This window comes from Oryctolagus cuniculus, chromosome 1 (genome assembly GCF_051225735.1).
Source record: "Oryctolagus cuniculus isolate XC-2025 breed Fujian yellow rabbit chromosome 1, ASM5122573v1, whole genome shotgun sequence".
NCBI classification, from domain to species: Eukaryota; Metazoa; Chordata; class Mammalia; order Lagomorpha; family Leporidae; genus Oryctolagus; species Oryctolagus cuniculus.
Window position 1 is genome coordinate 233,115,684 of NC_142867.1, and position 19,001 is coordinate 233,134,684.

General features: G+C 56.2%; 1 protein-coding gene across 1 annotated transcript in view; it reads left to right on the plus strand.

The window, feature by feature from the left end:
- The first annotated feature begins 8,040 nt into the window (after positions 1-8,040).
- The window catches only part of GPR107 (G protein-coupled receptor 107), a 65,617-nt gene continuing 54,656 nt past the window's right edge, over positions 8,041-19,001 (plus strand). The window contains exon 1 of the mRNA XM_070058072.2: positions 8,041-8,239. Within this exon, the coding sequence (XP_069914173.1) occupies positions 8,099-8,239 (141 nt within the window). The 5' untranslated portion in view covers positions 8,041-8,098. The remainder of the gene's footprint in view (positions 8,240-19,001) is intronic.

Consider the following 19,001-nt stretch of genomic DNA (forward strand, 5'->3'; position numbering starts at 1 on the left):
GAGGGGGCGGGCGGGGAGGCGGGGCGGGCGGGGGGCGGCGCGGGGCGGGGCGGGCGGGCCTGACAGCTCGCGCACGCGCGCCCCGCCCGGCCGCCCGGCCCTGCGCCCCTGGCCGGGTCCTGCGCGTCGCCGCGGGGTCCAGGAAGGCGCGGAACGCGGCGGGAGGCCCGGCCGAGCCCCGAGCGCAGCCCTGGCCTTGGCTCCCCGAGGCCGGGGGCCGCTCCGCCGCGCGGGGCTGCAGGAAAACACTGTCCCTGGCAGCCGCTCCCCCGAGCCCGGGGGGCTGCGGGCGCTCGCCTCCCGCGGCCCAGAGAGCGCGGAGGCCCGGGGGGTGGGCACAGCCCGCGGGGCGCGAGTGGGGCCTGGAGCGAGGCCGTGCGTGCGCGGGGCGGATCCGGACGGGGAGCCCGAGGCTGGGAGGGAGCAGGGACCCTGGGGCGCACACCCTAGAGAGTTCTGGTTTCGGAACCCAGCCAGGTCCAGCTTGCTGGACCCGGAATCTCGGACGTGAACTCGAAGGCGCTGGCCGCTTCCGGGCCTGCGTCCACCTGCAGCGCGTGGCGCCGGGCCCGGCCCACGGCGGTGACCGGAGCGGAGGGCCCCGTTCCCTGTGCTCCCACGCTGGCGAGCTCGGGACCCTCTCTGCCCCCACCAAGGGCCCTTGTCCCGCCCCGCGCCCAGCTCCGAGCCCCCCAGCCGCGCCGCCCCCCGCCCCGATGTTGCTGTCTGCTTAAACGTGTTGCCATCCCGGTGGCCCCACCGAGCCCTCTCTGCTCCAGACACTGCTGGGCGCGGGGGCCAGACCCTGGGTCCCCGGGCAGGGCCACAGCCGGGGCGGCGGTCCAGTCCGGCTCACAGGTCCCCCAGCGGGCCCCCGCCTTGGTAATCCCCTCTATTTCCCTGCCTGCCCGGCCTTGGACGTGTGCTCGTCTGGGAGGCCTCACAGGCGGCCGCCGGTGACAATGCGCTAAGCGGGGGTGAAACAACCGGCCGCTTTGAAGAGGAAGAAGAGGAGCGAGAAGAGGAAGGAGCGGCAGGAGACCACATGAGGGTGAAACTCCACGATGAGTAAGCAGGAAACTGTTAGCTACGGAACCATTACGGTCACGCCAAGGATCTCTAACGTCATTCAGTGGTGGCAGTACCCGGAACGTGTTTGCAAATACCAGAATCTTCCAGAGATGAAGGAGAAAGACACAAGGATCTGGTGGCACTGGAAACAACCGGGAAGAGAGTGAAATAGCCCACGGGACCGGCGCTGTGGCGCAGCGGGTAAAGCCGCGGCCTGCGGTGCCAGCATCCCAAATGGGCCCCAGTTCTGGTCCCGGCTGCTCCACTTCCAATCCAGCTCTCTGCTATGGCCTGGGAAAGCAGTGGAAGGTGGCCTGAGTCCTTGGGCCCCTGCACCCTCGTGGGAGACCCGGAGGAAGCTCCTGCCTCCTGGCTTCATATCAGCACAGCTCCGGGCATTATGGCCAACTGGGGAGTGAACCAGCGGATGGCAGACCTCTCTCTCTCTCTCTTTCAAATAAATAAATAAATCTTAAAAAAAAAAATCGCCCAGCAGGGTGGGGAAAAAGGCTAAAGTGCACTATTTTTTAGGAAGAACTAAATATCTTTGTTTCCCTCATTGTAAGAGGGAGTGGTTCTAAGATCAGGGCTTTTTGCTACTAACCCCTGTAACCTGACCTGCCAAGGAATCACCGGGGGTATTCTAAACCCTAAGAAAATGCTGCGGGTATCTGGTGGGTCAGTCCGGGCCATGCACACCTGTCTGATTCCTCGGGGACACCCAGGTAACACTGATCTACAAAGCGACTGTCTTGCTGGGTGACCACACCCTTCCACGGAAACATGGGCTCACGTGATCCAGCACTAAAATAAGCTATGTGCACAAAGAGGAGAACGACCCTGATTAGGCTTCGGTGTGGCCCACTTAGGGCTTTCTGGCAGTTCTAACTCTGCTTGCAGGGAGTAAACATCTAATTCAGGGTTTGGGTGTGCAGACATCGACAGATGTGAGATTTTACAGCAGGCAGGGTTTAGTGTTCCCTAAACTGGCATTCAAATGTCCCCCTACTTATTGGGGTTTTAAGCGTATGACCTCTGGCAGGTTGCTTAAGTTCTGTGAGCGCTGGTTTCCTCATTCGTAAAACAGGGACCCCAAGGTTGTCGGAGGCTGGAATGAAGTTGGGGGTGGGCAAAGGCTCATATGTCAGTGTCAGAAAGCTGTGGTGTGCTGGCTGAATTACTTTTTCTTTTCTTTCTTTCTTTTTTTTTTTTTTTTTTTTTTTTTTTTTTTTTGACAGGCAGAGTGGACAGTGAGAGAGAGAGACAGAGAGAAAGGTCTTCCTTTGCTGTTGGTTCACCCTCCAATGGCCGCTGCAGCTGGTGCACCACGCTGATCCGAAGCCAGGAGCCTGGTGCTTCTCCTGGTCTCCCATGGGGTGCAGGCCCAAGCACTTGGGCCATCCTCCACTGCACTCCCGGGCCACAGCAGAGAGCTGGACAGGAAGAGGAACAACAGGGACAGAATCGGGCGCCCCAGCCAGGACTAGAACCCGGGTGCCGGCGCCACAGGCGGAAGATTAGCCTAGTGAGCCGCGGCGTCAGCCTGAGTTACTTTTCTAAGCACTCTCCTGCTCTGTAAAATGGAAACGATGCTACTTACTTCAGAGCTTCCTGTGCAGGTGAAAACAAAGCCGGCAGGTGCGATGGTCTCTGGTGAGAAGGCCAGGAGTGTCGGCACCCTTTCCTGTCCCCCCACCTCCTGCAGAACTTTGGCCATAGCAAGGAAGGCCACTGTTTCAGCATTTCATTGCAGCAAGAAGGCTCATCTGAATTACCGGCAACTGGTTGTCTATTGATGAAGGTCTACTCTATTTTTAAGATTTATTTACTTATTTGAAAGGCAGAGATACAGAGCAAGAAGGAGAGTGCAAGCTTCCATTGGCTGGATCACTCTCTAAATGGCCCAAGCCAGGAGTCAGGCGCTCCATCCAGGTCTCCTATGTGGGTGCAGGGGTCCAAGTGCTTGGAGCATCTTCGGCTGCTTTCCCGGGCGCATTAGCAGGGAGCTGGATTGGAAGTAAAGCAGCCGGGACTCGAACCAGTGTCCATTTGGGATGCCTGTGCTACAGGCAGAGGCTTAACCTACTACACAATGGCACTGGCCCAGTGAAGTTCTACTCTAATGAAATTCTCAGGATTTGTGTTTCATAAAATATGAGGAAATTTCAAAAAGTCTGTGGAAACTGGCATTTCTGAAACCCATGAATTCAAGAAGTCTTCAAAATCTTCCATTAAAAAAGGTGCATTATGGGGCCGGCATTGTGACAAAGCGTGTAAAGCCGCTGCCTCTGACGTCATCCCATATGGGCACCAGTTTGAATCCCAGCTGCTCCATGTCTGATTGAGCTCCCTGCTTACATGCCTAGGAAAGCAGTGGAAGATGGCCCAAGTGCTTGGGCCCCTGTCACCCACGCGGGAGACCAGGATGGAGTTCCTGGCTCCTGGCTTCAGCCCAGCTTAGCCCTAGTTGGCCAGCTGTTGTGGTCATTTGGGGGGTGAACCAGGGGATGTGAAGCTGCCGCCTGCAGTGCCGGCATCCCATGTGGGTACCGGTTCGAGTCCTGGCTGTTCTACTTCCGATCCAGCTCTCTGCTGTGGCCTGGGAAAGCTGTAGAAGATGACCCAAGTTCTTGGGCCCCTGCACCTGTGTGGGAGACCTGGAGGAAGCTGCTGGCTCCTGGCTTCGGATCGACCCAGTTCTGGCCACTGTGGCAAACTGGGGAGTGAACCAGCAGATGGAAGACCTCTCTCTCTCTCTCTCTCTCTCTCTCTCTGCCTCTCCTCTCTCTGTGTAACTCTGACTTTCATATAAATAAATACATCTTAATAAAATTTTACTTTCCATAAACGTGTTTGGCTTGAAACTTCCCAGTCCTTTAGCACTGTAAGGACCCATGAAGGCAGTCAAAGGTTAAAAGCTGGTGTTACATCTAGCTAGGAACTGGCCAGTGAGTACAATCTTAAAACTGCAACCAATTTTTAGACCTGATCATTGAAAATTCCCCTGGAGGTCTGAGCAGGAGGAACTGGCTGTCCTGTGGGTGGGGTCGTTACAGGCTGTGCCTGGGCCAGCAGGGTGAAGAGAAACAACTCTGACATTCATCTCCACTCCCAGAATTCAAGACCTGTCAGGGCCTGGCTTTCCTGTGGGGGCCTCTGCAGAGAGACCTCTTCAAGGGTCTTCCCGGGCCCCAGGAAATCTCTCAGAGCCCTGAGGACCTGGCGTGTGGACGTGGACCTGACGCCTGCATGGACTGCCAGGCCTCCGGTTCCTCATACCGTGCTTAAAGGGGCTTTTGGTCTGAAATACCAACACTTTTTTTTTTTTTTTTTGACAGGCAGAGTGGACAGTGAGAGAGAGAGAGACAGAGAGAAAGGTCTTCCTTTTGCCATTGGTTCACCCTCCAATGGCCGCTGCGGCTGGCGCGCTGTGGCCGGCGCACCGCGCTGATCCGAAGGCAGGAGCCAGGTGCTTATCCTGGTCTCCCATGGGGTGCAGGGCTCAAGCACTTGGGCCATCCTCCACTGCACTCCCTGGCCACAGCAGAGAGCTGGCCTGCTGGAAGAGGGGCAACCGGGACAGAATCCAGCGCCCCGACCGGGACTAGAACTTGGTATGCCGGCGCCGCTAGGTGGAGGATTAGCCTATTGAGCCACGGCGCTGGCCACCAACACTTTTGATAAGAAAAAAAAAATGGCAATTCTACCTTATTGAAATTGGAGATGGAAATACATGAAATTTGTATACCTAAAATAAAGTAAAAACAAAAAAAAACAAAAAAACAAAAAAACTGGAGACTATTAACCCATGAGCTACTAGAAATTTCTGGGGGCTGGTGCTACGGAGCAGAAGGCTAACCCTCCACCTGTGAGGCCCATGTGGGTGCTGTTCGAGTCCCGGCTGCTCCACTTCCCATCCAGCTCCCTGCTACTGCACCTGGGCAAGGCGGGAAGATGGCCCAAGTTCTTGGGTCCCTGCACCATCGGAGACCTAAGAGACACTCCTGGCTCCTGGCTTCAATGTGGCTTGAGCCTGGTCCTTGTGACCATTTGGGGAGTGAACCAGCAGAGGGAAGACCAGATCTCTCTTCCTCTCTCTCCTTCTATCTCTTGCGTTTCAAATAAATAAATCTTAAAAAAAAAATTTGGAAGATGTTTAAACGGATGCTGAATTTTATTACTAGGTTCAAACTACCAGTACAGTCTTCAGCTGATATTGCGCAGTTAAAACAGCAAAACAAAATGCGCTTGACCGAGACGGGACGGCTAAACAAGCTCAGGAGACGTCCTTCCTGCCCCTCCAGTGCGCAGTCAGTACCTTCAAGTTCAATGCCCCTTTGAAAAAGCTGCCAGGGAGAAGCAGGCATAACTCGTTCTGTTACTCACCCTGGTTCCACTTAGAGGATCATGAATATGCAAATCACCTTTTCTTGAAACTGAAATCTCGGGCCCTCATTGCCAGAGTGGTGGTTTCTTCTGAAAAGTAACTGTCTGAAAGGCTCCGTAACCGGCTCGCCCTCGCCGCTCCTCTCCACTCCCAGAGAATGCCTGGCGGGACACGGGGCCCAAACACGGGCAGGCAGGCCGGGCGCTGGCACCCCCGGGCAGAGGCCTTTGGTGTGGCCCTGGGCACAGCACATAATTCCCAGGTACAAAGAGGCAAGGAGTCTAAAGAACCCAAATTAAGCCCTTGTAAAGTTTTTAAGAAAAGATTAAAGTCTTCTCCTCTGAAACTGCTTTCGGGTTTCGTCATTAAGTGGAATGAGAACGCTGGCTGGGAGTGGGCGTTGGCTCGTGGGTCAACTCTCGGGGACAGTCGCCGTGTCCTGGGGCCCAGCTCCTCCCAGTGTGCCTCCTGGGAGGCAGCAGACGATGGCTCACGTAGCTGGGACCCTGCCACACGCGTGGGCTCCCTCAGTGGAGTTCCAGGCTCCGTACTTTGGCCTGGCCCAGCCCCGGGTGTTGTGGGCATTTGGGGAGTGAGCTGGCAGCCGGAGGATCTGTGTCTCTCCTCCGCCTTTCGTACAAAATGGAAACATGTAAATATTTCTTTAACAAAGGTTCTACTTGCCCATTCCGTTTTTAGCATCACGTTCAAACTTAAAACCAGAGATTCCTAAAAATGGCACCTAACTTAAAAAAAAAAAAAGCCCAAAGTATTGCAAACTGCCTTCAGAAAATGAGAGGACGTCTAAAAATCGCTTTCCCTTACCACTTGGTTCACGGTGAGAATCGGTTGTCCTTGTTCCTACTGTTCTTTCGCATTGCTGAGTCACAATGCTTTCTGGAAGATTCTAGCACTTCATTGGATGACACGTTGGTTTCTGACTCCGGGCTTTGCTCTCCTGAACACTAAACGCGTGGGGCGGGCACTGTGGCGCAGCAGGTTAAACCGCCGCTTGGGACACCACATCCCGTGTCGGGAGTGTGGGACTGGGGTTGAGTCCAGCTGCTCCGTCCTGGGAGACAGTGGCTCAACGCCGCCTCCAGCCCGGGAGACCCAGATCCAGTTCCCAGCTGCTGGCTCTCACCTGGCTCAGCGTGGCGGTTGCTGACATTGGGGAGCGAACCAGCTTATGGAAAGCCTCCCTCCCTCCCTCCCTGTGCCTTTCAAGTAGCCAAAAGTAAATACTTAAAAAAAAAAAAAAACATTCCCATAGACCTCTAAAAAAATAAGAATTAGAAGACAATGTGTGGTATAGTCCGAGAGGCACACCAGATCTGAAGCCCTTGAGGTTCCAACCTCAGTTTTAAAAAAAGGTGCCTGCTGAAGGGGCCTGGGCTGTGGCGCAGCAGGTGAGCCGCCGCCTACAGCGCCCACATCTCATGTGGGCACTGGTTCGAGTCCCAACTCCTCCACTTCTGATCCAGCACTCTGCTGCGGCCTGGGAAAGCAGTAGAGGATGGCCGATCTGAAGCCAGGAGCCAGCAGCTTCCTCCAGGTCTCCCACACGGGTGCAGGGGCCCAAGGACCTGGGCCACTGATGGCCGTCTGGGGAGTGAACCAACTGATGGAGGACCTCTCTCTCTGTCTCTGCCTCTCTGTTAACTGACTTTTAAATAAATAAATTAATTAAAAAAAAAAAAAAAGTAAGCCAGACGCTCCGGCCCCCCTTTCGCCCTTGCAGGAGGTGCGCCGGAAATCGCGGTGTTTTTTTTTTTTTTAACAAGGGAAGAAGTCGCAGCTCAGGACTTCCCAAGAAGGAACACAGCGACCACCTGGGGCCCTCCCCGCCTGTACTTTCCCCGTGGATTTTCTTCTTTTTAAACAGAAGCGGGGCACTTAGCACAGTAAGAGCTTCTAAGAGCCTCGACTTTGTCACAGCACGCGCTTGGCTGTGGGATTCCCGGTGGTTTTTACTTATCGCCGTCTCTTTCGCTTGTTACTACAGCAACAGAGCGCGCGTCCACGCGGCTCCCCGGGTCACGGGTGGCGAATCCTCGCCCTGTCCGCTCCCAAGACTGGACGGGGAAAGTCTCCACGCAGAACCGGGGCGGGAAAAGCGTGGAGACGCGGTCTGCGGGGCAGCCCCCAGCTCGGCCCGGCACAGACGACCCCGTTCCTGCAGCCTGCGAGGCCGGGTGAGGCGTGATACCCGCCCGAGGGCGCAGCCCCTCGCGTCACTGCAGCCATCTCTCCCTAAGCGGACGGGGGGCTGAGCCCTCGGGAAAACCGTATTTTCCACCGAGTGGGAATCCCGGTGAAGTCCGCGCAGCGCGCACCAAGGCCGCGTCCACGGCTCCGCGAGGCCCGGACTGGCCCCGCTCGGCCACCGTCGTCCCGGCAGCCGCCGCCGGGCGTCCACAGAGGGGCCTCCCCCACTTCGGCTAAGCCTGCGGTGCACACGCGGAAAAGGCAGCAGAGCGGCCCCGAGGCCAGCGCGGGGAGCCGCCCGCCCGGCCCGAACGCGCCAGAAAACCGCCGCGGACGCCCGCCGCGCCCCCGGCCCAGGCCCTTCCGGCCGCCGCCGCCCTTTGACCCCGGAAGTGGGCGGGAGAGGAAGCGGCTGGTGATGCTGGAACCAACATGGCTGCCCCGGCGCCCGTCGGCCGCTCGGGCTCCCGCTGTGCCCGGCTGGCTGCGGGCCTCCGGCTGCTCCCGCTCCTGGGGCTTGTGCAGCTGCTGGCCGAGCCCGGCTTGGGCCGCGTCCACCACCTGGCACTCAAGGTAAGGCCGGGCGGCGGCGGCGGCGGCGGCCGAGGCCACTCCCCCGGGGCTGCGGGCGACTCCAGCCCAGCGCGGGCCTCCGGGCGTCCGGGCTGCCGCTCTGCCCGCGACGGGGTCTGGCGGGCGCCGTGGGGACGGTGGGAGGGAAGGAGCTCGGCCGCGGCGTGACCCCGAGGCCGGCCCTCGCAGCCCCTGCTGGCTCCTCGCGGCTCCCCGCCCGGGGCCGCTTGCTCTTCCTTCGCCCGCTCCCTTCCAACTTCTGTCCGCGGCCTCGGCTTTCCCATGCCCTTGCGGCCTGGCGGCGCCGGCGCCTCCGCGTCCTGGAGGAATCCCTCGTCTCGGATTTAAAGCCTGCATTGCAGCCGTGCTTCTAACTCGGGGGCCTGCTTTTCCCTCCAGCGTCCCCGAGGTTGTCCGTCGAGGGAGGAGGAGTTTATGGCAGGCCTGGGGTATCCCCTGGCCTTCTGACGGGCAGCCAGAGGTCCCCTAAGGACTCGGTACCTGCGGGGGGCTCGACCGGGTACTCTGTCCCCGTCCGGGCGGGGTACCTGGGGGTGACCCTGACGCCCCTACCGGATTTTCAAGATGCGCGGTTTCTCGGGGCTTGTGCGGCTGTAGAAAGTTGACCTTGCAAAACCACCTTGCTGTGACGAGCCGTGAGCGCCGTTAGGAGGGACACAGAATCCGGGCTAGAAAGCCGGGGCTCAGCCAGGCAGCCGTACCGCGGAGTATCAGCTTTTTGTTGATTGTGAATAAAGGTTAACGCTGATTAGAGTTCACCACGGCAGGATCGGGGCATCCTGGCTGCTTTAGGGGATCTGCTGCGGGCTCCAGGTGCCCTCCCCAGAGGCGGGCGTGCACTGAAGGGGCAGAGAGAGGGAGATCCGCTGACTTGCTCCCCAAACGGCCCCGACACCAGATTGGGGCCAGGCCAACGCAGGCTGCAGGAGCACCATCCAGGACTTCCACGTGGATGGCAGGGGCCAGGGACTTAGGCCGTCCGCACTGCCTTCCCAGGCACACCAGCAGGAAGCTGGGTGGGAAGCGGAGCAGCCAGGCCCTGAACTGGCGCTGGGGGGGGGGGGTGCCGGCCTTGCAAGCATCGCCTGCTGCACCACAGGGCCAGCCCCTCAGATGACCTCACGGCGCGTGCCTTCCGCTCTGACCTGCTGAACGGGTGTCCGTCATGTGCCGGGTGGGCACCGGTCCACGCAGGCCGTGGGGGAGGACAGGAGAGAGCCCTTCCCGAGTGGAGCTTTCCTCCTGGTGGTGCGGGCAGTCAGCACTGGACTGTGCGGCCGTTTAAGAGGCGCAGAGCGGCCTGGTGACCGGTGCTGCAGCGGGAGTCCACTGCGAGGCGTGCCGGGAGACGAGGCGTGCCGGAGAGCCCCTCTGAAGAGGTGGTTCGAGCAGAGACCTAGACGACGGCCGAGCGCCTGCGGGCCTCGGGAGCAGCGTCTGGCAGGGGCGCAGGAGGTGCAGCTCACTCGTCTGGAGCTCGAAGGAGGCCCGGGGGCTGCAGCACGTGACCTGGGCGAGCGGCGAGGGTGGAAGAGGTACCTGTTCCGTGTGGTGAGGAAGCTGCCCTGGCTTTTGGTGTGCGTGTGGTTTCCTGAAGAAGGGACAGTGCAGCCCCGGCCCGGGGAGCTGGAGGCGGAGCGGGGGCGCTACCTGGCTGTCAGCTCCTTACCTGTAAAGTAGGGGCGGTGGTAGCTTTGTCGCAGGTGCTCATGGGAACAAGGTGCAGCTTAGGTTCAGGAGTGGCACAGAGCCACAGTGAACTAAGCTGCGGTTCACTTACTGCTTATCGGATGCCTGCCCTGAGCGAGGCCGCGCCTGCTGACGCAGTCCCAGCCAGGGCCGTGGACACAGGGGCAGAGGGCTGCTCTCTTGGAGGGAGGGTGACAGGAGAGATTTCTTAGAGGAGGTCGCACCCGAGCTGAGCCTTAAGAGCACGTGTTAGGAAAAGGAGTCGGCCAAGAGACGCACCTGGGAAGAGCCGGTCCGTCGGACGCCGCCGCACACGGGCGAGGTGAGGCGCGGCGCGTCCAGGGAGGCCCTTCCGGTGTCAGCCTGTGTGAGGCCTGGCTTTGGTGCTGGGGAGCTGTGAAGTTTCCTTTGTAGGCCAGGAGTGGCTGAACAAGATGTGCGTGCCAGGTGGATGCATTTCTGTGGGAGCTGAAAGTAGGGGGTCGCTCAGGCTGCAGGTGTGGTCCAGCTGTGAGATCAGGGCCTGGACGGGGCAGGGGTGGCAGGGAGACCGCCAGCAACGTGGAAGGTCAGTGATGGACGGATGGATGCGGCAGGGAGTGAGGAGGTGGCAGCCGTGTGGCTGCAGAGGTCGTGAGGGGATGTCGGTGCCACCCCGACTGACTCCCGAGGAAGCTGAGCTGACTGGGGTGGGAGGGAGCAAGAGCGAGGTGCACGGCTGGCCCACCTTCCCCTCACGTTCCTGGTGGGCGGCTTGGGTGGGCCAGTGGTGCAGAGGTAAGACACCTGGGCCGCGGCCGTTACCACAGCGAGCCCGTGTGTGAGGAGTCCCAGCTGGCTCGTCACCGGGTGGGCTGAAGCGTGGCAGATCTCCTTTTCCTGGGAGCTTGGCTCATTTGAACGTGGAGATTAATCTGGTTCTCCTCATTTTTCCTACCTGCTTTCCCTGCCAAAGTGGGCTGGTCCGTAGCACTTTGAGGTTATTGTTATAGCAGTACTGGCCGCACATGACCTGGGAAGACTCCTGTTCTCGGCCTGCCCCTCCAGCGACCTTTCCTATAGACACTTCGGCGTTTCTTCTCTCATAAGCACAAGCCCTGTCCACCGTCTGCCCTGTGGCGCGTGTTTACACGAACACGGCACGTGCCTCTCTAGGGATGGTGTTCAGTGGTGTGTGCCAGTCTGCTTGCTTCCGAGGACACTAGTGGGGTACCCCAGTGGTGGTTGCTGGAGCTCCCCTGAGCAGCCGTGGAGAGCCGCAGGGACCACTGGCCTGCTCACCTTTCCTGCCCTTGCTTGGTCGCTGCGGCTTTTTGAGTGCCTGTGTGCACATGGGGCCAAGAACACGCCAGAAGCCCTCTAGGACACAAAGAACTTTAAAGCTCTGTTTGTTTATTTTGAAAGGCAGAGCAATAGAGATGAGGACAGGCAGAGACACAGGCTTCCATCTGCTGGTCATCTTCCCAGAGGGCCGCAACAGCCAGGCTGGTCCAGGAGCCTGAACTCCGTCTGGGTTTCCTGTGTGAGTGATAGGGCCCACGTCCTTCAACTGTCACTGCTGCCGTCCCAAACCCATCAGTAGGGAACTGGATCGGAAGCAGCACAGCCAGGGCTCAAACCAGTGCTGCAGTGTGGGATGCTGGTTTTGCAGGTGCTGGCTTAACCCGCCACGCCACGCCACGCCACGCCATCAGCCCCAGAATCCAAATTTTTAAGTGCTACTTGTTATCAAAGCATCTGTTGTAGGCCAGAGACTGTGCTAACTGTAGTCACTGACTGCTCATAGCAACCTTTCGAGAGGAATGCTACCCCCTGCTTATGAATTAGGAGAGCACGGTTAAGTGGGGAGGCGGAATTGAACCTGGATCGGTGCTCCCTCTGCCTGTACCTGTACGAGGTGAGCTCCCGATGCCCAGAGCCTGGGTGCCTGTCAGGATGACGCTCGGCAGGACCATCTTCTCCCACCTCGGTGTGCTTAGCTGTTGGACCTTTTGTTAGATGACTAAATTTGACCCCATTCCATTTTTATTTATTTTTTTGACAGGCAGAGTTAGAGAGAAAAATCTTTCTTCTGTTGGTTCACCCCGCAAATGGCCACTATGGCCGGAGCTACGCTGATCCAAAGCCAGGAGCCAGGAGCTTCTTCCTGGTCTCCCATGAGGGTGCAGGGCCCAAGCACTTGGGCCATCCTCCTCTGCCTTCCCAGGCCATAGCAAAGACCAGGACTAGAACCCAGGGTGCCGGTGCCGCAGGCAGAGGATTAGCCTAGGGAGCCGTGGTGCCAGCCACCATTCCATTTCTTTTTTTTTTTTTTTTTTTTTGAAAGATTTATTCATCGCTGAAAGGCAGAGTGACCGAGCGAGCGAGCGAGCGAGAGGAGAAGAGATCTTACATCGGCTGGTTCATTTCCACATGCCCACAACGGCTGGGCCAGGCCAGGCAAAAGACATGAACCAGGGCCGCCATCCAGGTCTCCCATGTGGGTGGCAGGAACCCAAGTACTTGGCCCGTCATCTGCCTTCCAGGCGCACTGGCAGGGAGCTGGATCGGAAGCTCAGGTAGCCAGGATTCATACCAAGCGTTTGTATGGACCCCATTCCATCTGTGAACGGCTACCCGTGTGCAGTAAGCCAAGCATCGGCACACTGAGCGTGTCTGGGTGTTTGGGTGGTGTCTGTGTCGTGGCACTAACAGTAATTACTGGTCCATGACGGGCAGATGGTGTTATTGTGTTTCTCAGAGAAGCTGATCATGGTGCTTACAAGCTCCCCGCCCCATCACTCCCTGGCCTTTTGGCTAAGATCAAGTGTAGTGCGACCTCCCCCCACCTTTCTTGTTTTTGCTGACCTTGAGATCTGATGTGTGTCTAACTCGGGGGCTGTCGGAGCTCCTGGGAGCGGGGCCGGCGTGGAGGCACAGCAGGCTAAGCCTCCTCTTGCAGCGCCGGCATCCTGTATCAGAGTGCAGTTCACGTCCCAGCTGCTCTGCTTCTGATCCAGCCTCCTGCCAGTCTCGTTCTCCTTCTCTTTCTCTGTGTTGCTTTGTTTCAAGTAAGCTAGCCCCCCCCGCCCCGCCCCCCGTAAGCAACTCCTGATTTAGGCAAAGCTGGCCAGCCCTGCAGCACGGAGGTGGCCAGTGTGGAGCATCCTCCCCGGGTGTGGCTGACCGGACTGTGGTCTGCAGGGGCTGGATCTTGTGGGTTTTTAAGAGAAATTAAAATATCAAGTTTTTATGGGAAATAAAAACCAAGCAAAAACGCTCTGTTGGCCATGTATCACACTTGTGGGCCCACACAGGCTTGGGCCACCAGGTCCATGCTTTTTGAAGAAGGGACCAGGTAGGTGACCTTCAGCCAGCTTGGTCAGGTGTTGCTGCGTTTATTGTTTTCGAAAGTGTATTATTATCTGCTTTATACCTGAAAGAATTTAGTGTGGAATTGTTGGAAAAGTTAAAAGCAAAGGGGCTGGCACTGTGGCGTAGTGGGTAAAGCTGCTGCCTGCAGTGCCCGCATCCCATATGGGCACCGGTTCTGGTCTCAGCTGCTCCACTTCCAATCCAGCTCCCTGCTATGGCCTGGAAAAGCAGTAGAAGATGGCCCAAATCTGCCTGGGAGACCCGGAGGAAACTCCTGGCTTCAGATCCGCACAGTTCTGGCCATTGCAGCCATCTGGGGAGTGAACCAGTGGATGGAAGACCTCTCTCTCTCTTTCTCTCTCTCTCTCTCTGCACCTCTGCCTCTGCCTCTCTGTGACTCTGACTTCAAATAAATAAAATAAATCTTTAATAAAAAAAAGTTAAAGCAAAAGCATTTCTTATTCTGATATTCAGTTGAAATAGAATTGCCACAGCAGAGAACTGGATCGGAAGTGAAGCAGCCAGGATTTGAACCGGCGCCCATATGGAACACCGGCACCACAGGTGGTGGCTTTACCTGCTGTTGCACAGCGCTGGCCCCAAGGAGCACAGTGTGTGTGTGAACAGCCTCCTCCCCAGTCTCTTAGCTATTTCTTCCTTCCATTTCTCAGTTCATGAATGTGCAGCTTGATGGAGTTTGTTTGAATAGTTGAACAAGAGGCACAGAGACAGGCTTGGGTCCCCCCCCCCCCCTTTTAATGATTTGATCATTTATTTGAAAGGCAGAATTACAGAGAAGGGGAGAGATAGAAAGATCTTCCATCCGTTGGTTCACTCCCCAGATTGCTGCTCGGCCAGCACTGGGGCAGGCCTGAGCTGGGAGTCAGGCGCTTCATCCGAGTCTCCCACGAGGGTGGCAGGGACCCAAGCATTTGGACCATCTTGCACTGCTTTTCCCGGGCCATTAGCAGGGAGCTAGATTGGAAGTGGAGCAGCCAGGACAGGAACTGGTGCCCACCTGGGGTGCTGTCGTCCAGGGAGGCAGCCTTACCCACTGCGCCACGGCACCGGCCGCCACACTTGAGCTTAACCTGCAGCAGGTGGCGTCACAGGGCTTAGGGGGTTAGGACAGATTGCTGTGACATTGATGTCTGCCCCACAGGGAGCAGAGAAATGTATTTCAGGTGGATTAAGACCAAAATGTGAAAACAGAACCTGTGGAACTGTCAGAATAAAGTATTGGTGGATGTTTTATGACCTTGAAATCAGTAATTTTTAGAAGATTTATTTATTTGAAAGAGCTACAGAGAGAAGAGGAAGAAGGGGGTGCGCAGGTGCAGGAGAGGGATCTTCCATGAGCTGGTTAGCCCCAAATGTCCGCACCGTCAGGTCCGGAGCGGGCCAGGGCCAGGGGCTCCGTCCTGCTTTCCCACATGGGTGGCAGGGCCCCGGGAGCTTGGCCCATCATCTGCCGCCTTCCCAGGCGCCTCAGCAGGAGAGCTGGCCTGGAAGCAGAGCAGCTGGGACTTGAACCGGCACTGTGACATGGGACACTGTGTGCCACAATGCCAGCCCCAAGAAGAATTTTTAAAATGAGTTCAAAAATACTTCTAGGAATAAAGATAGGTAGGCTTTTCCTTCAAAACCAAGAAGACATAAGGCAAAATAAATCAGAGTTTGGGGGGGGGGGGGGCTGGAAGAAAACTCGCAGTGTAAAAATCAGAGACCCGCTGCTGATAAGCAGAAGGCATGCTCAAGCCCAGTCTCAGGAAAGGAAAATCAAGTCATGTCAGCGTTAATTCCCCCAAGACGGGAAAAAGAAGTCTGACAGCGTCAGAGTTGGGTGAGGATTAAGGAACAGGAGCTCCTAGACCTTGTCGATTGGTTTTGCGACTTCTAGCAAAATTGAAAACACACTCCCAGCTGTCTCCGAGTGTGTACACCCTGGGAGCCCAGGTGCACTCAGTGTACGTGCAGGGGGGTGCACAGCGAGTTCACAGCAGCCCTGTAAAGGCCAAACGTTGACGTAGCCTGAGTACACAGGGATGAGGAAGTAGCGTGTTGTGCAGTGAAGGAATAAGCAGGTGCCTGAGAACCTGGAGCAGTTAAACGTACCGGAGTCCTCAGTGTTGTCTGAAAAGACATGGTGCAGTAGGTAATTATGGCACAGTATATCCAAATTTTAAAAAGTAGAGAATGAAACTTTATGATGTTTATGGCTGGGGATCTAAGTAGGGAAAGTATTTAAATAGAATACCGATTCCTGCATGAGGGGAGAGGTGGTGACAGGGGATGGGGGTCTGCATAGGGACCTCACTTTCTCACTAGTGTTTTCTTTTTCTTTTTGAGGATTTATTTATTTATTTGAAAGTCAGAGTTGAGAGAGGGAGAGATCTTCGACCTGCTGGTTCACTCCCCAAGTGGCCACAATGGCCGGGGCTGAGCCCTACTAAAGCTGGGATCCAGGAACTTCTTCCAGGTCTTCAAGGGGTGCGGGGGCCCAAGCACTTGGGCCATCTTTTGTTGCTTTTCCAGGCCATTAGCAGGGAGCTGGATTAGAAGTTCCACAGTGGAGCATCTGGGACACGAACCGGCGCCCACATGGGCTGTTAGCATCGCAGGCAGCAGCTTCACCCACTGCACAACACCAGCCCCAGTGTTTTCCCTCTTCCCCTCCCTCCCTCCCTTCCTGTGGTCTGAAGCAACTTACCATAGATAGGTGAGCGTTCTAGGTTGTGGAGAAAGAGCCTTTTGCTGTTATTCCTTTTACTTTACTATAATTTCAAAACCCTCTTACAAACCAGAGCGTGGGACCTTTCTCCTGGACCGTGAGCTGCCCGGGGACCAGGCTTGCTGGTCTTGCTGCCCCCAGCCTGCGCAGGGCGCTGGGCAGTCAGGTTTCTGCAGTGAGCACCTGTTACTAGAAAGGGTGGTGATGCCACGTCTTTAAAACCAGAGACTCTGCGCTCCTGGTGTTGAGCTTGGTTGGTGACCGGTCTTGCTGTAGGTGCCTCAAATCGCAAATTACAAGTCGCAGCTGTGCGCCTGCTGTTCCACTTCCTTTGTTCGCTTAAAATCACTTGAAAGTGATACAGTGACTGGAAAATGTTTTCTAAATTCCTTAGACATAGGAGGAAAACATCACACTGTATTATTCATAGCTATCTCTGAAGGGCAGGTTATTGCTACCTTTCAACATTTTTTCCAGTTATATCTTCTGAGCATGTATATGTGTTGGAATTCAAAGCAGACAAATGGTACTAAAAACATAAGATTAAGAGGAAAATTCTAAATGATTTTCATAAGATGGTAAAATAGGGGTGACTTTCATCCCTCCTGTGGTTTATTTCTCTAATGGAGCTGTCATTTTTAATTTTTAAAAGTTAGATTCTTTGTTTTTAAAATTTTTAAAGATTTTTTTTTAAAAAGATTGTTTATTTGAGAGATAGGGTTGCAGACAGAGAGAGGGAGAGACTAAGAAAGAGGTCTTCATCTGCTGGTTCACTCCCCAAATGGCTGCAACAGATGGAGTTGGGCGGATCTGGGGCCAGGGGCCAGGAGCTTCTTCCAGGTCTCCCATGTGGGTGCAGGGTGCAGGGGCCCAAGGACTTGGGCCATATTCCACTGCCTTCCCAGGCCATAGCAGAGAGCTGGATTGGAAGTGGAGCAGCCGGGACTGAACCAGCACCCATGTGGGACGCTGGCACTGCAGGCAGCGGATTTACCTGCTACGCCACAGCTCCAGCCCCCCAAATTTGATTCTTAAAACCACCGTATGTTTCAGTCTTCAAAGTCAAATAAAAATGATTTTTAAAAACGTAGTACTTCTTGGTGATATAATTCATAGAAAACTGACAAAGACGTTGACTATCCCGGATAAAGTACAAGTACAGGGGCACAAGTTCATTTACCTTTCGTAAAGTGTTTGAAGAAGTAAAGTGGCCGCAGTCTGTGCCTGGACACCGTGCTGTCCGGACACTTTGCTGCTGCGAGAGAGCGACAGGCAGGGTGTTGGGGAGTCCTTCCTGCTGTCCCCGGGCCGGGCTCCTCTGAGCCAACCACCATTGCCGCCTGGTGTGCGTCTCCCACTTAACTGCGTAGCTCCAGTGTCTGCACCCCCAGCCTCCACGTGGCGCTTGCTTGCTTTGTTGGCATCATCCCACTTCATAAAGTCCCAGGCACATCCGGTATGCGCAGAGCTCTGCGATGCTGATGATGTCGGAGCCAAAGTCCAGGCGTGCTGGCAGCTTGCAGTCAGCCCACAGAGCGACGCTGCACGCCAGGGTGACGCTTGCTGATGCCGTGGCCCGGCACGTCCTCCCGCTGACTGCGCTGTGGGGCCGCGCTCCTCTCGGTCCCTGCTCAAAGGCACCTGCTCTGGGAGCTTTCTCCCTCCGTGGCTGCACTTCTGGGTGGCACCCGTCACGAGCAGTCCACCGTGCAGTGGCTGTTTATCTGTTGCTGTGCAGTCTGAGCTCACAAGGCAGGAAGTTTTGTTTTGGTGAGGGCTCCATTCTCAAAACCGAGAGCAGCACCTGTCTGCTCCGTGGACGCTTGCTCAATGAAGAGGTTGTCTTTAAAAGACGTTAGTGTGTGGGCTCACTGCTGAGATAACCCTCCGTGTAATGAAGACGCAGAATTTATTTTTTAAGATTTATTTATTTATTTGAAAGTGACGGGGGAGACAGATTGTCCATCCACTGGTTCACTCCCCATGTGCCTGCAATAGCCGGGGGCTAGGCCAGGCTGAAGCCAGATGCCAGGAACCCTGTCTGGGTCTCCCATGTCGGGGGCAGGAACCCAAGCACTGGGCTGTCACCTGCTGCCTCCCAGATGTCTTAGCTGCGCTGCAAGCACTGACAGCCGGGACTTGAACCAGGCACTTTGCTAGGGCAGTAGCTGTCCCAAGTGGCAGCTCAGCCCACTGTGCTACAGTGCCCACCCCTAGAGTTTTATGTATTTATTTATTTGAAAGACAGAGCGATAGAGAGAGGAGAGAGCTTCCATCCACTGGTTCACTCCCCAAATGCCCACAGCAGTCAGGGCTGGGCCAGGCCGAAGCTAGGAGCCAGGAACTCCACCCGACTCTCCGTGCAGGTGACAGGAACCCAAGTGTTTGGGGCATCACTTGCTGCCTGACAGGCAGGTGGAACAGAAGTCGAGGCAGGGCTCCATCCCAAGCACTCTGATACGGGATGTGGGCGTCCCAAGTGGCACTTAACCTGATGTTCCACAGTGCCCACCCCTTCTTAATGAATTAACTAATGTATTCTTAAGATTTTTAAAAATTTTTTTAAAGATGTGCTTATTTATTTGAAAGGCAGAGTTGCAGAGAAAGAGAGAGGGGAGAGAGAGAGAGAGAGAGAGTCTTTCATCTGCTGGTTCGCTTCCAAAATGGCCGCAACGGCTGGAGCTGGGCTGATCCAAAGGCAGGAGCCAGGAGATTCCTCCAGGTCTCTCGCGAAGGTGCAGGGTCCCAAGGACTTGGGCCATTTTCTACTTTCCCAGGCCATAGCAGAGATCAGAAGTGGAGCAGCCGGGACATCCCAGTTTCGTTTATTTGAAAGGCAGAGTTAAAAGAGAGAGAGATCGATCTTCTAATCATTGGTTCACTCCCCAAGCAGCTGCAACAGCCAGGGGAAGCCAGGAGCTTCAAGCAGGTCTCCTATGTGAGTTTCGGGACCCAAGCACCTGCGCC